Genomic DNA, 12,979 nt, shown 5'->3' on the forward strand with positions numbered 1-12,979 from the left:
ATCATGCACGTCACTAGGCTGTTCATCTCAGCAACACTGCAAAGCAGTGAGTGGAATTCAGAGGGAATCTCAACCCCCTGCTTCTTTTACCTGCTGCCAAAGCAGGTTTACTTCCCCATGCCACCGCTGATGCAGCCTTGTTATTAGCAGCACTGTGTCCTTGGAGGCTGAACACACCATCTAAGACATGGTTTTGATTGGCGCCTCTATGGCCAACACATCCCCAAGTAATAATATAAAAGGAATTGGACTTGTTGGCAATGTGGAGGTGGAAAGGTTTTCTGACTGCTGGCAGGTCGAGTACTTCGGCCCAACCATACAAAGCAGTGAAGGAGTTTTCCATTCAGAGGTCTGACAACAGGACACCGCTCGCCCTGATCACAACTGGAGTGTGATTTGAGAACAGAAAGGGAGAAGACAAATAAAATAGCACAACACATAATAATACACAGAACACAGGAAATATTCTTGTAATCAACTAATCACCTTCATCATTCATTCCTTTCAAATGTTTGAACCCAAATAGCAAAATTAAAAGCAAAAGTCTAAGAAGTTGAGAAGAACCAAACGGCAGATCTTTTTTTAAACATTTTCTTCAAAATTACTCGTTAGCTTTCACATATCTAACAGTTGGTCATTGTGACTTTTATAAGTTCTGATGACATTAATTCAGTTTTCTGGAACAATATGTTCTACAACCAACAAGTGGGTAGATCATACTGGATTTAGTAATGAGCCAGACTTACTTAATAATCTAACAGTAAAGGAGCATTTATCTCAGGGGAGGCACAACAGAGCTTGGTCTCCAGTCACCTTGGTCAATCCTCGTCACTGGACCAAGACCTAGCTCTGTCAAGCCCGTGTGGTGGCTGATGTGCAACGGTCACCACACGATAAAATAATCCACGTGCAGGCATCTTCCACCCTTTAAGATGTAACTCATTGTAACACCTGTCAGCCCATCTTTTCTTGGTGTGAAGAGTGTCATCCTTGTTACAAGGGACTACCTAGTAGTAGTAGTAATCATAATATGATCAAATTCAATGTTCGGTTTGAAAAGGAGAAACTTAACACAGTTACTAAGATTCTAGATTTTGGTACGGCTAACTTTAACGGGATGAGACAGAGACTGACAACAGCAAACTGGTCAATACTGTTAGTGGGTAAAACTATAGATGAACAGTAGGAGATGTTCAAAAAATAAATGAGGACCAGTATATAACCCTAAGGGGAAAGAGCTCTCCTTACCAAATAAAACAGCCATGGTCAATAAAAGAGGTGAGAGCTAACATAAAACTAAAGAAAAGATCATGTAAAAGTGAAAAGGATAGTGTGAATTAAGGGGACTGGGAGAGATATAATGAACTGCAAAGGAAGACAAAAATGATAGCAAAAGTGGAAAAAATGGAATACAAAATAAACTTGCAAGGGTCATCAAGATTAACACCAAAAGTTTTTACAATTATATTTGAAGAAAATAGGGTAGTCAAGGGTAATGTGGGCCCTTATAAACAGATGGGGTTAATATTGCAAATGAAAATAAGGAAATGGCAGAGTTGTTGAATAATTATTTTGTCAGTCTTCACAGTAAAGGAAGAAGATAATATTCCTGGCATCCCAGGGAAATTAATAATGAGTCAAGGACTGGAACTCACTAAAGTTAACGTAAGCAAGAAAACAATATTAGAAAAAATAATGGCAAGAAAGACTGAGAAATCCCCCGGAACCTGATGGTTTCCACTCCAGGGTTTAAAGGACATTGGTGAGGAAATAGCAGATGCTACAGCCATAATCTTTCAAACCTTTATCGATTACAGGAATTGTTCGTTTAGATTGGAACATCGCAAAAGCAACTCCTTATTTAAGAAAGAGAGAGAAACCACAAAATACTAGTTTGGTTCGTCTAACATCTGTTGTGGGGAAGTTGTTGGAATCTGTAATTAAGGACAGAGTGACTGAACACTTAGAGAAAGTTGAACTGATTGGAGAGAGCCAACATGGATTTGTAAAGGGTAGGTCATGTCTAATGAGCCTAACTGAATTTTTTGAAGAAGTGAGGTTTAATATGATTTAGGGGTCCATGTACACAGATCACTAAAATGTAGTAGTCAGGTACAAAAATAATCAAAAAGGCTAATGGAATGTTAGCCTTTATAACTAGCGGGATAGAATTTAGAGGAGAGGAAGTTTTGCTACAGCTATACAAAGTCCTGGTTAGACGACATCTGGAATAAAGTTCTGTGCACCGCACCTTGGAAAGGATATATTGGCCTTGAAAAGAGTGCAGTGCAGATTCACCAAAATGTTACCATGCTCCAAGAGTTAGATTAAGAGTAGAGATTACATAAACTAGTCATGTATTCCTTGGAATATAGAAGGTTAGGGCGTCATTTGATTGAAGTTTGTAGGATTTTGAAAGGAATTGCTAGGGTAGATAGAGAGAAACTTCTTCCGCTGGTGGGGGAGTCTAGGACAAGGGGACATAACCTTAAAATCAGAGACAGATCATTGAGGAGAAAATCACTTTTTCACGCAAAGGATGATTGAAGTGTGGAACTCTCTCCCACAAAAAGCATTAGATACTAGCTCAACTAGTAAGTTTAAATTGGAGATCGATAGATTTTTGCTAGCCAAAATAGAAAAAAAGACTTGCATTTGTATAGTGCCTTTCACAAGCTCAGGACATCGCAAACGTTTTACAGCCAATGATGTACTTTTGAAGTGTAGTCACTGTTGTAATGTAGGAAACGTGGCAGACAATATGCATACAGCAAGCTCCTACAAACAGCAACGTGATAATGACTGGAAAATCTGTTTTTAGCTATGTTGATTGAGGGATAAGGATTGGCCAGGACCGGCTCCCCTGCTCTTATTCAAAATAATGCCATGGGATCATTTACATCCACCCGAGGGTTTAAAGTCTCACCTAAAGTCAGAACCTCTATCTGTGCAGCATTCCCTCAGTACTGCCCTGGAGTGTCACCCTAGATTTTTGTGCTTATGTCCTGGAGTGGGACTTGAACTCACAACCTTCTGACTCAGAAACATGAATGCTACCAACTGAGCCACAGCTGACAAGGGTATAAAAAGGATATAGAGCCACGGTGGGTGGATGGATGGAGTTAAGATACAGATCAGCCATGATCTCATTGAATGGCAGAAAAGGCTCAAAGGACTGAATGGCCTTCTCCTGTTCCTATGTTCCTAATTGTTCAAACAAGTCTATCATGAGAACTTTAAAAAGCACTTTCAGCCAAGTATTACTCTATTTGAAAAATAATTTACAAGACAAAAAATGTGCACTCTCTTTGCTGATGTGACTTTCTTGACAATAATATCTGATTTTTACAACTTCACAATACGCTCTTTCAGTGAGCTGATACGGGCACAATGGACTGAATGACCTCATTCTATGCTGTAAAAAATCTATAAATTCTCAAACTTATTGATCAACTCCCTTGGAAATATGACTAACAAAAAAATACAATAGCAGGTGTTGCACAACAAAGAACACATCAGACAGAAAAAGGATTGTCAAGCCCAGCAACCAGTAATTACCACAAAATTTGGTCCACAGGTTCCACCATTTTGTAAGTCACATCTCTACTTCAGATATATTACCCGTATTAGAAAATAAAATGCTAAGCTGCCCCAATTAGCCAAATTTTCATTTCAATTTTTAGTAAATTCATTTTTAGATGTTTAAAAATTGTTCCCAATACGGAACCAAAAATAGGCATCATTAATCAATTCAAAATGAAAGAGAGTTACAGTCTGATTTTTTTGGTTAAAACATGAAAATAATGTTGACATTCAATCTTGTTTTGCATCTATAAAACTGTCCTATAAAAACATTTGTAATTTCTACATTTGAGAAATCATTTTACTATTAATTTACAATACACCCACGGTATAGGTTGCCTGCCAAGTTCTATATGACCCAACCAGTGAGCTCTGGAGCATACTCTGAAGAACTGAAAGGAATGTGGATTTATTTGTAAATACTATTTTTATAGTTACATTGCCGAGGAAGTTGATGTCATGTATGCATGTTAATGCATGTACTGTAACACTAGACCACTGAATGTACCTTCGCCCTGTATACACTATACCTGTACCACCAGAGGGTGCTGCTGCTGGAAACCTATGGGTCACCTGTACACTGCAGGTAACCAAGTATAAAAGAGAGCTCACATCTTGGTGTCCTCACTCTAGGAGCTGCAATAAAGGACTAAGGTCAATACAGTTCAAGTACTATACCCTTACCTCGTGGAGTCATTATTAGAGTGCTTGCATATACGACAACTGGTGACGTGGTTACAAATTTCCACGCAACATATGTCTAACCTAAGCAATTTTCAATAATTCGCTGATGGGGAAGATTGGGATGCTTTTGTGGAAAGGCTAGAATACTTTTTCATCGCGAATGACCTGGTTGGGGACTCACCGACCTCGCTGGTGGACAAGTGCACAGCCATCCTGCTCAGCAGTTGTGGGCCCACTATCCATGGCCTCGTCAGGGACCTGCTAGCCCCAGCGAAGACGACGACCAAGATCTATGCGGAGCTCGTAACTTTAATACAAGAACAACTTAAACCTAAAGAGAGCATCCTCACAGCCAGGCACCAGTTCTACACCCACCGGCGGCTCGAAGGCCAAGAAATTGCTAAATACGCTGCAGATCTGAGGAGATTGGCTGCACCGTGTGATTTTGGCGACCACCTCACCAAAGCACTGAGGACCTCCTCCACAAGCTGCTCTCAGAGGACACTACGGTCACCCTGCAGAAGGCAATCAAAGTGAGCCAGGCATTCATGATTTCGGTCTGCGACTCCAAACGGATGATGACTCACACCCAGGACTCTAACCCGACGAGTACAGTGAACAGAATGGCGACTTTCAAAGGTAAGACTGCTGCCCCGAGTCCCGCAACCCTGAGTCCGCCACATGGGGCCAACCGGCTAGCCCCGTCCTGGCGCTGTGGAGGAAACCACAGGGCCCACAAGTGCTAATACAAAGACTATACCTGCAAAGGCTGCAACACTAAAGGTCACCTTCAGTGAATACGTAGAAAAAATGTTACTCACCGAGTCGCTGAAGAGTTGGCCGATCACCTGGGCTCCAGCCCCTGGAAGAGGAGTATGGAATATATACCTACTCCACCGAGAAAATGGAAGTAGAAATCAACGGGGTTCCAGTCTGATGGAGATCGACACAGGGGTGATGAATCAGACGGTCTTTGAGAAACTCTGGGACAATCCTGCCAAATGACCCAAAATATCCCCAATCCAGGCAAAGCTGCTCACTTACACAAAAGGCACCATCCCAGTCATTGGCAGCGTGAAGGTCCAGGTATCCCATGGTGGCACGATGCACAAACTTCCCCTGTGGATCGTGCCGGTGATTGTCCAACGCTGCTGGGAAGAAGTTGGATGAAGCAAGCCAAATCTGTCGGAGCGACGAAACCCCTGGGCCCCGGCAATCGACATCCTACGTGGCCCCAAACTTGGATCCATCGCAGCACCTAGAAATCCTACCGTCCGACTCGACTGCGTGAAGATGACACAGACTGCACAACTCAACGAGATGATCCGACCTGAATGACCAGACCTCACCTTCTGGGCTCCAGTGGCAGGACTCTGAGGGAAGATGATCGGCGCAGAAGGTAGATTTCCAGCGTCCGTGGCAGAACCTGGGGAGAAAAGGATCACCGCAGCCTACCTCGTGGAGAGAGAGATGGCGCCCGCACCACGAGGCGAAGCACCTGGAATCAAGATGGCCGCGACCAGATCACGAGGGGCAGCGTTGAGGGAGCAACACGTCACCGAGCGGCGAATTGGATTGGGGTAAAGATTGCAAGGTCCTCTTAAAGGAGACCAGCAACCCAGAACAATTAAAGGGACAGTTCCACTCTTGACACGGCGATGCTGGTGATATTAAAGATAAAAGTGTAACGAATGAATGCAGGTATATAAATGTACTGTTGAATGGTGATGCCGGCAATGCTAATGGGAGAAATATAAAGAATGCTTCTAAAGATGATGTAAGTGACAAGTTAGCACTGTTGAACAGTGATACCAGTAATGCTAACGTGACAAATGTAACCTTTGTAAGTGACAAATGTGAAAGAGTAAAGAAGTATAACAATGTTGAAGTAGCTAGTAGCAATCGGAGCCAATATATCATGTATGCTAATGATAGAATGAAAAATGATGCCGGGTTCTACATGTATAATGACAATGCCAAAGGGAACACCCTGTGGGAAACACCCAGGTCCAGCGACTACAGTGATCATGTAGCCTGCGCTTCCTTAACCAATGTGATGCCCCAGGAAGGGTTCACACACGCCCAGTGGGAGCATACCCACTGCCGGGACACCGGTCAATGGGCAGCACAGCCACCACCACTGGCAACCTGCCCCAGATCGGCCCTACCTCCCCTGGCCACCAGGGCCAGCACCGGGAACAAGAGGCCAGTACCCTCCAGCTTTCAGGGTGGAACCTGGGATGACCAGACTTCCACCACCAATGGAGGACAAGGAGGCCACACCAACTTGTGGCCCTGCCCACCACTAAATGCCACCACCTACCCATTCCACAATGTATGTACCTTACCCATAGAACTTGCTCCATCGCTGCGGAATCCTCCAAAAGTGTCACCCACATGGTCTATGTATGGGGGGGGGAGGGAGATGGATGTGTACAGCCACGAGCACATGGACCACACCTGGCACCCACACAACCCTCACCACAACCTTCCACCGCCCACTACTGATCACCTCCCCATGCCATGGCGATAAGGACGTGGAAAAGGCTTAGGGGGGAGTGTTGTCATGTATGCATGTTAATGTATGTACTGTAACACTAGACCACTGAATGTACCTTCACCTTGTATACACTATACTGGTACCACCAGAGGGCGCTGCTGCTGGAGACCTGTGGGTCACCTGTACACTGCAGGTAACCAAGCACTCTAGGAACTGCAATAAAGGACTAAGGTCACTACAGTTCAAGTACTATACCCTTACTTTGTGGAGTCATTATTAGAGTGCTTGCATTTACTACAATTAATCCCACTTTTCTTCACTGCAGTGCGAGTGTTAGCTGTGGCTCAGTTGGTAGCACTCTGGCCTCTGTGTAAGGAAGGTTGTGGGTTCAAGTCCCACTCCAGAGACTTGAGCACAAAATCTAGGATGACACTCCCAGAGTAAAACTGAGGGAGTGCTGCACTGTCATAGGTGTTGTCTTTTGGATGAAACATTAAATCGAGGCCCCATCTGCCTTCTCAGGTGGCGTTATTTTGAAGAAGGGTTGGGGAATTACCTCTGGTACAAAAACAAAATACTGCGGATGCTGGAAATACTCAGCAGATCAGGCAGTATCTGTGGCGAGAGAAACAGAGTCAACGTTTCAGGTCGATGACCTTTCGTCCAAATTATCCCTGGTGCCCGGTCCAACATTTATCCCTCAACCAACATCGCTAAAACAGATTATCTGGTCATTATCACATTGCTGTTTGTGGGACCACAAATTAGCCAGTGACTACACTTCTAAAGTACTTCATAAGCTGTAAAGTGCTTTGAGACATCCTGAGGTAGCGAAAGGCGCTATTTTTTTTCTTCTTTCATGAAAAAACAGTTGAAGAATTTTCATCCCAGTATTAGTAATTTTCAGTTTAAAACCAAAGACCAGAATTCCTTTGATTCACAGGCTTATAGGCTGTACATGAAAGAAATTCATGTCACCATAAAATAAAGAAATGTGCGGGTTTGAAATGTATAATGTATAAAATGAATCATAATGTCCAATTGAAACCACATCATACCTTTAACATAGTGTACCACACATTTGACATCAAAAAGATTATAATCGTTACAGATTCAGGTAGTTTAAAAACAATTTTTTTTTAGGTCTTGGGACTCACTGCCAGTAATCTGCGAGTCATAAAACCCCTTGGAGTTTTATTCTGAAACCTGTCAAATCGCGCAAACAGTTTACATACAGAAGACAGAGAGGTTTTATGTGTCCAGGTTACACACTCACCCGTGGGAATCCTAGCCATAATTAGCAAAGGGATGCTCCTCGAGATGCCAAGCAGACCATAGCTAAATCCGCTAAGTATCAGGGTGACCAATAATATGCTTCGTCTTCCTACAACATCGCTCCAGGAACCCTAGTCAAAAGAAATAGAAGTTTAACTGCTTGTAATTTGAATTACCATCTTACACCTTAATCATGATAAGATCCACATTGTGAACGTGGCTCTAAGCATTTAGAAATATTAACTCCTGTTGCTAAAACCACTGTGTGGCTGTTTCACTAATAGGATAGTAGCACCCACCATCAACAAAAAAAAAATGAGCCGATGGCAGCTATGTTCATTTAACGCCAGCATTTTATACCACTGGAGCTCCACATTTAGAGAATTAGAAATAACAAGATTAATTTATGTTCTCAGCTTGTAATGTTTAACATATGGCATTCCAAATAATGTTTTCAACAAGTTGGCTCCATTTTCCCATTGCAAGTATAAACTTTATGGTTCCTTGAGGCAGAAGACAGCAGCATGCCAAACCTAGGTAGTGGGGGCCCTCTGCTGGCTAGCTGAGAGTTATACTAAACCTCGTGTGGAACAGCATTTAGGAACAGTAAACCAGGTAGATCTCAAAGAAAAGGGATCGTCAAAAACAGCAGCTGGTAATTTTAAGGTAACCGTAAAATTTAGTATAAACGTTTCACCACTTTGTAAGCCGCAACTCTATTTTGGTTACCTTTTTAGTATTAGAAATAAAGAGCTAAATCAATTGACTAATTGCATCCTATATCTAGAGGCTTTTAGAATGTACATCAGGTTGTACTCAAACTCAGATTATAGTTCTTTTTTAAAAAAGATACAATAACAACTTAAATTTATATTGTGCCTTTAACATAACAAAACATCCCAAGGCAATATCAAGAAAACATTTTTTTGGCACCAAGCCACAGGAGGAGATATCAGGACAGATGACGAAAAGCTTGGTTAAAGAGGTAGATTTTAAGGAGCAGCTTAAAGGAGGAGAGGTGGAAAGGTTTAGGGAGGGAATTCCAGAACTTAGGTCCAAGATAGCCAAAAGCACAACCACCAATGGTGGAGCAATTAAAATCGGGGATATGCAAGAGGCCAGAATTGGAGGAGCACAGAAATCTCGAAGGAGGTTATAGAGATAGGGAGGAATGAGGTCATGGAGGGATTTGAAAACAAGGATAAGGATTTTAAAATTGAGGTGTTGTCAGACCAGGATCCAGTGTAGGTCAGCAAGCAAAGGGGTGATGGATGAGCAAGACTTGGATCGAATTAAGATATCGGCAGCTGAGTTTTGGATGAGCACAAGTTTATGTAGGGTGGAAGATGGGAGGTCAGCCAGGAGAGCACTGGAATAGTCAAGTCTAGAGGTAACAAAGGCATGCATAGAAACATAGAGACGTAGAAATTTACAGCCCGGAAGGAGGCCATTTCGGCCCATCGTGTCTGCGCCGGCCGACAAAGAGCTGCACGGCCCTCGGTTAGCAGCCTTGAAGGTTACATGTAAACCTATGAACAATGAACAATGACGGAAATGTAAAGAGCACCCAGCCCAACCAGTCCACCCCACACAACTGCGACACCCCTTAGACTAAAACATTCTACATTCCACCCCAACCGGAGCCATGTGATCTCCTGGGAGAGGCAAAAACCAGATAAAAACCCAGGCCAATTGGGGAAAAAAAATCTGGGAAAATTCCTCTCCGACCCATCCAAGCGATCGAAACTAGTCCAGGGTTTCAGCAACAGATGAGCTGAGGCAAGGTCGGAGTAGGGCGATGTTATGGAGTTGGAAAGGGGGAGTCTTAGTAATGGAGCGGATATGTAGTTGGAAGTACATCTCAGAGTCAAACACAATACCAAGGCCTGGCTCAACTTCAGATAGCTGCTAGAGATAGAAATGGTGGCCAGGGAAAAGAGTTCGTGGCGGGGATAAAAGACAATGGTTTCAGTCTTCACAACATTTAGTTGGAGAAAATTTGTGTTCATCCAGTATGAGATGTCGGACAAGCAGTGACACAAATCAGAGACAGCAGCACTTCTACCCAGCTGGACGACGGAAAAAAGGCGTTGGAGGAGGATTGTGTAGTTAACTATGTCGAAGGCTGCAGACAGGTCGAGAAGGATGAGGAGGGATAGTTTACCATGGTCACAGTCACACAGAATGTAATTTGTGACTTTGATAAGGGCTGTTTCAGTCCTGTAGTGAGGCCGGAAACCTGATGGGAGGGATTCAAACATGGAGTTGCGGGAAAGATGGGCACGGATTTGGGAAGTGACAACACGTTCAAGGACTTTGGAGAGGAAAGGGAGGTTGGAGATGGGGCAGTAGCTTGCAAGGACAGAGGGGTCTAGGGTTGTTTTTTTTGAGAAGAGGGGTGATGATGGCAGATTTGAAGGGGGAGGGTGGATAGTATCCGAGGAGAGGGAACTGTTATCAGCTAACATGGGGACCAGGAAGGGAAGTTGGGTTGTCAACAGTTTGGTCGGAACAGGATCGAGGGAGTAGGAGGTGGATCTCATGGACAAGAAATATCAAGGAGATAGCAAGGCAGGAGATGGGATAGAATCTAAAGAAAGACACATGTTCAGGGCTAGGGCAGCTGTAAACATTAGGGGAAGTTTGGCCTGGTGGGCTAGGGGAAGGAAGGGAACTGGCAAAGGCAATTGAACAGATGGTTTCAGTCTTTGTGACAAATAATTCCATGGGCTCCTCGCACTTGTTGTTGGAGTTGAGGGTGGAGAAGGAAGGGGAGGATGGTTTAAGAAGACGGTTTGTGGTGGAGAAGATAAGCCGGTGGTTATCTTTGCATTCCAGGATGAGCCTTGAATCATGAGCAGATTTAGCGATGGAGAGCAGGACCTGATAATGCTTTATATGGTTCAGCCAGATCTGGCGATGGATTGTTAAACCAGTTGCCCACCGAAGACGTTCAAATCTGCGTCCCTTGGTTTCAGGGAGCAAAGATGAGGGGTATATCTGGGGGTATGACTAGGGTGAGAGAGCGTAATGGTTTTAATGGGGACTAGGGCATCAAAGGTGGTGGAAGGGTATGATTTACAGAACGGTAGTTGCAGAAATATCATGATGAATTGTGGGCCAAAGACAAGATAGTTGGGAATTTGAAAGTGCAGTGGTAAGAGACTTGGGGGAGAGTAGTTTCCAGGGACAGAGACAGATTGAAAAGAGATGGGAGGAGAGAGGTGAATGTGGGTGGAGAGCGATACAAGGCAATGATCATAGATTGCCTTATCACTGATAGTTACGATGGAAGTAGCGAGGCCACGTGCGAAGGCAAGATCGAAGGGGTTGGCCGTGAATATGGGTTAGGGAGTTTATACGGAGGGAGAGATTTAGGGAGGAAAGGAGGGCAGTGAACTCAGAGGAGAGCAAGATGAGATGAAGGTTGAAATCACTGAGCATGAGAAGTCACTCGGTGCAGAGGCTGAGGGAGGAAAGCAGAGAAGATATCTCAGTGGCAAAATTGTGGTGATAATTGGGTGGGCGATACAGAACAAGGACTTTAAATGAGAGGCATGAGGGATGGAACAAGACGAGATGCTCAAAGAGGAAGTTGCCAGAGGAACTGGTGACTGTTGCCTCTGCCCATTACTGCATCCACAATAGAGCTGGATAATTAAAGGATTAAATCAAACCTAGGCTTACTGACTTAGTTCACCTGAGGATTGGGAGAGCTTTAAAAACCAGCAAAGGATGACCAAAAAATTGATTTAAAAAAAGGGAGAAAATAGAATGAGAGTAAACTAGCATGAAATATAAAAACAGATTGTAAGAGCTTCTACAAGTAAAAATGAAAGTAGCAAAAGTAAGCATTCATCTTAGAGGCTGAAAAAGGAGAAATTATAATGGGGTTTTAAACAAATATTTTGTTTCTGTCTTCACAGTAGAAGACACACAAAGCCCAAATAGTGGGGAACCAAGGGGCTACTGAGAGTGAGGAACTTAAAGTAATTAGTATCAGTAGAGAAAAAGTTCTTGAGAAACTAATGGGACTAAAATCCGACAAATCCCCTGGACCTGACGGCCTATATCCTCGGGTTCTAACAAAGGTGGCTGCAGAGATAATGGATGCATTGGTTGTGATCTTCCAAAATTCCCCAGATTCTAGAACGGTCCCAGCGGATTGGAAGGTAGGAAATATAACCCCGTTATCCAAGAAAGGAGGGAGAGAAAAAACAGGGAACTACAAAACAATTAGCCTGACATCAGTCATTGGGAAAATGCTGGAATCTATTATTTAACAAGTGGTAACAGGGCACTTAGAAAATCCTAATATGACTAGGCAGTTAAGAAAGGGAAATCGTGTTTGACAAATTTATTAGAGTATTTTGAGCAGTTAACTAGCTGGGTCGATAATCATCATCATCATAGGCTGTCCCTCAAACGAGGATGACTTGCTTCCATGAGTTCACAGGTGTTTCGATGAAGGACCCAATGTTCCAGTTGAGGGAGTGGAAGATGCCTGTACGTGAATTTTTTTTAACGTGTGGCATACCAGCCACCACACGAGGGCGACTGGAGACCTGCTCTGCTGCACGGACCGAGCGCGCACACATATCGCAGTGTGGGCTGGCCTGTGCGTGTTTAATGGGGAACCAGTGGATGTTTTACATTTGAATTTCCAAAAGGCATTCGATAAGGTGCCATGGGGTCGGGGGTAATATAGTAACGGACAGAAAACAGAGAGTAGGGATAAATGGATCATTTCCAGTTGGCAGGCTATAACTAGTAGGGTGCTGCAAGGATCGGTGCTTGGGTCCTGCCTATTTACAATCTGTATCAATGACTTAGATGAAGGGACCGACTGTAATGTATCCAAGTTTGCTGACAATACAAAGCTAGGTAGCAAAGTAAGCTGTGAGGAGGACAAATGAGCCTGCAAAGGGATATAGACAG

At 43.6% G+C, this 12,979-nt stretch overlaps 1 protein-coding gene across 1 annotated transcript in view; it reads right to left on the reverse strand.

Annotated features, from left to right (window-relative positions):
- mfsd9 (major facilitator superfamily domain containing 9) overlaps window positions 1–12,979 on the reverse strand; it is a 56,030-nt gene that overhangs the window by 14,195 nt on the left and 28,856 nt on the right. Inside the window, exon 4 of the mRNA XM_070892099.1 lies at window positions 8,043–8,172. Coding sequence (XP_070748200.1) covers window positions 8,043–8,172 — 130 coding nt within the window. The remainder of the gene's footprint in view (window positions 1–8,042; window positions 8,173–12,979) is intronic.

The sequence above is a fragment of the Pristiophorus japonicus genome, chromosome 10, assembly GCF_044704955.1.
Source record: "Pristiophorus japonicus isolate sPriJap1 chromosome 10, sPriJap1.hap1, whole genome shotgun sequence".
Classification (NCBI taxonomy): Eukaryota; Metazoa; Chordata; class Chondrichthyes; family Pristiophoridae; genus Pristiophorus; species Pristiophorus japonicus.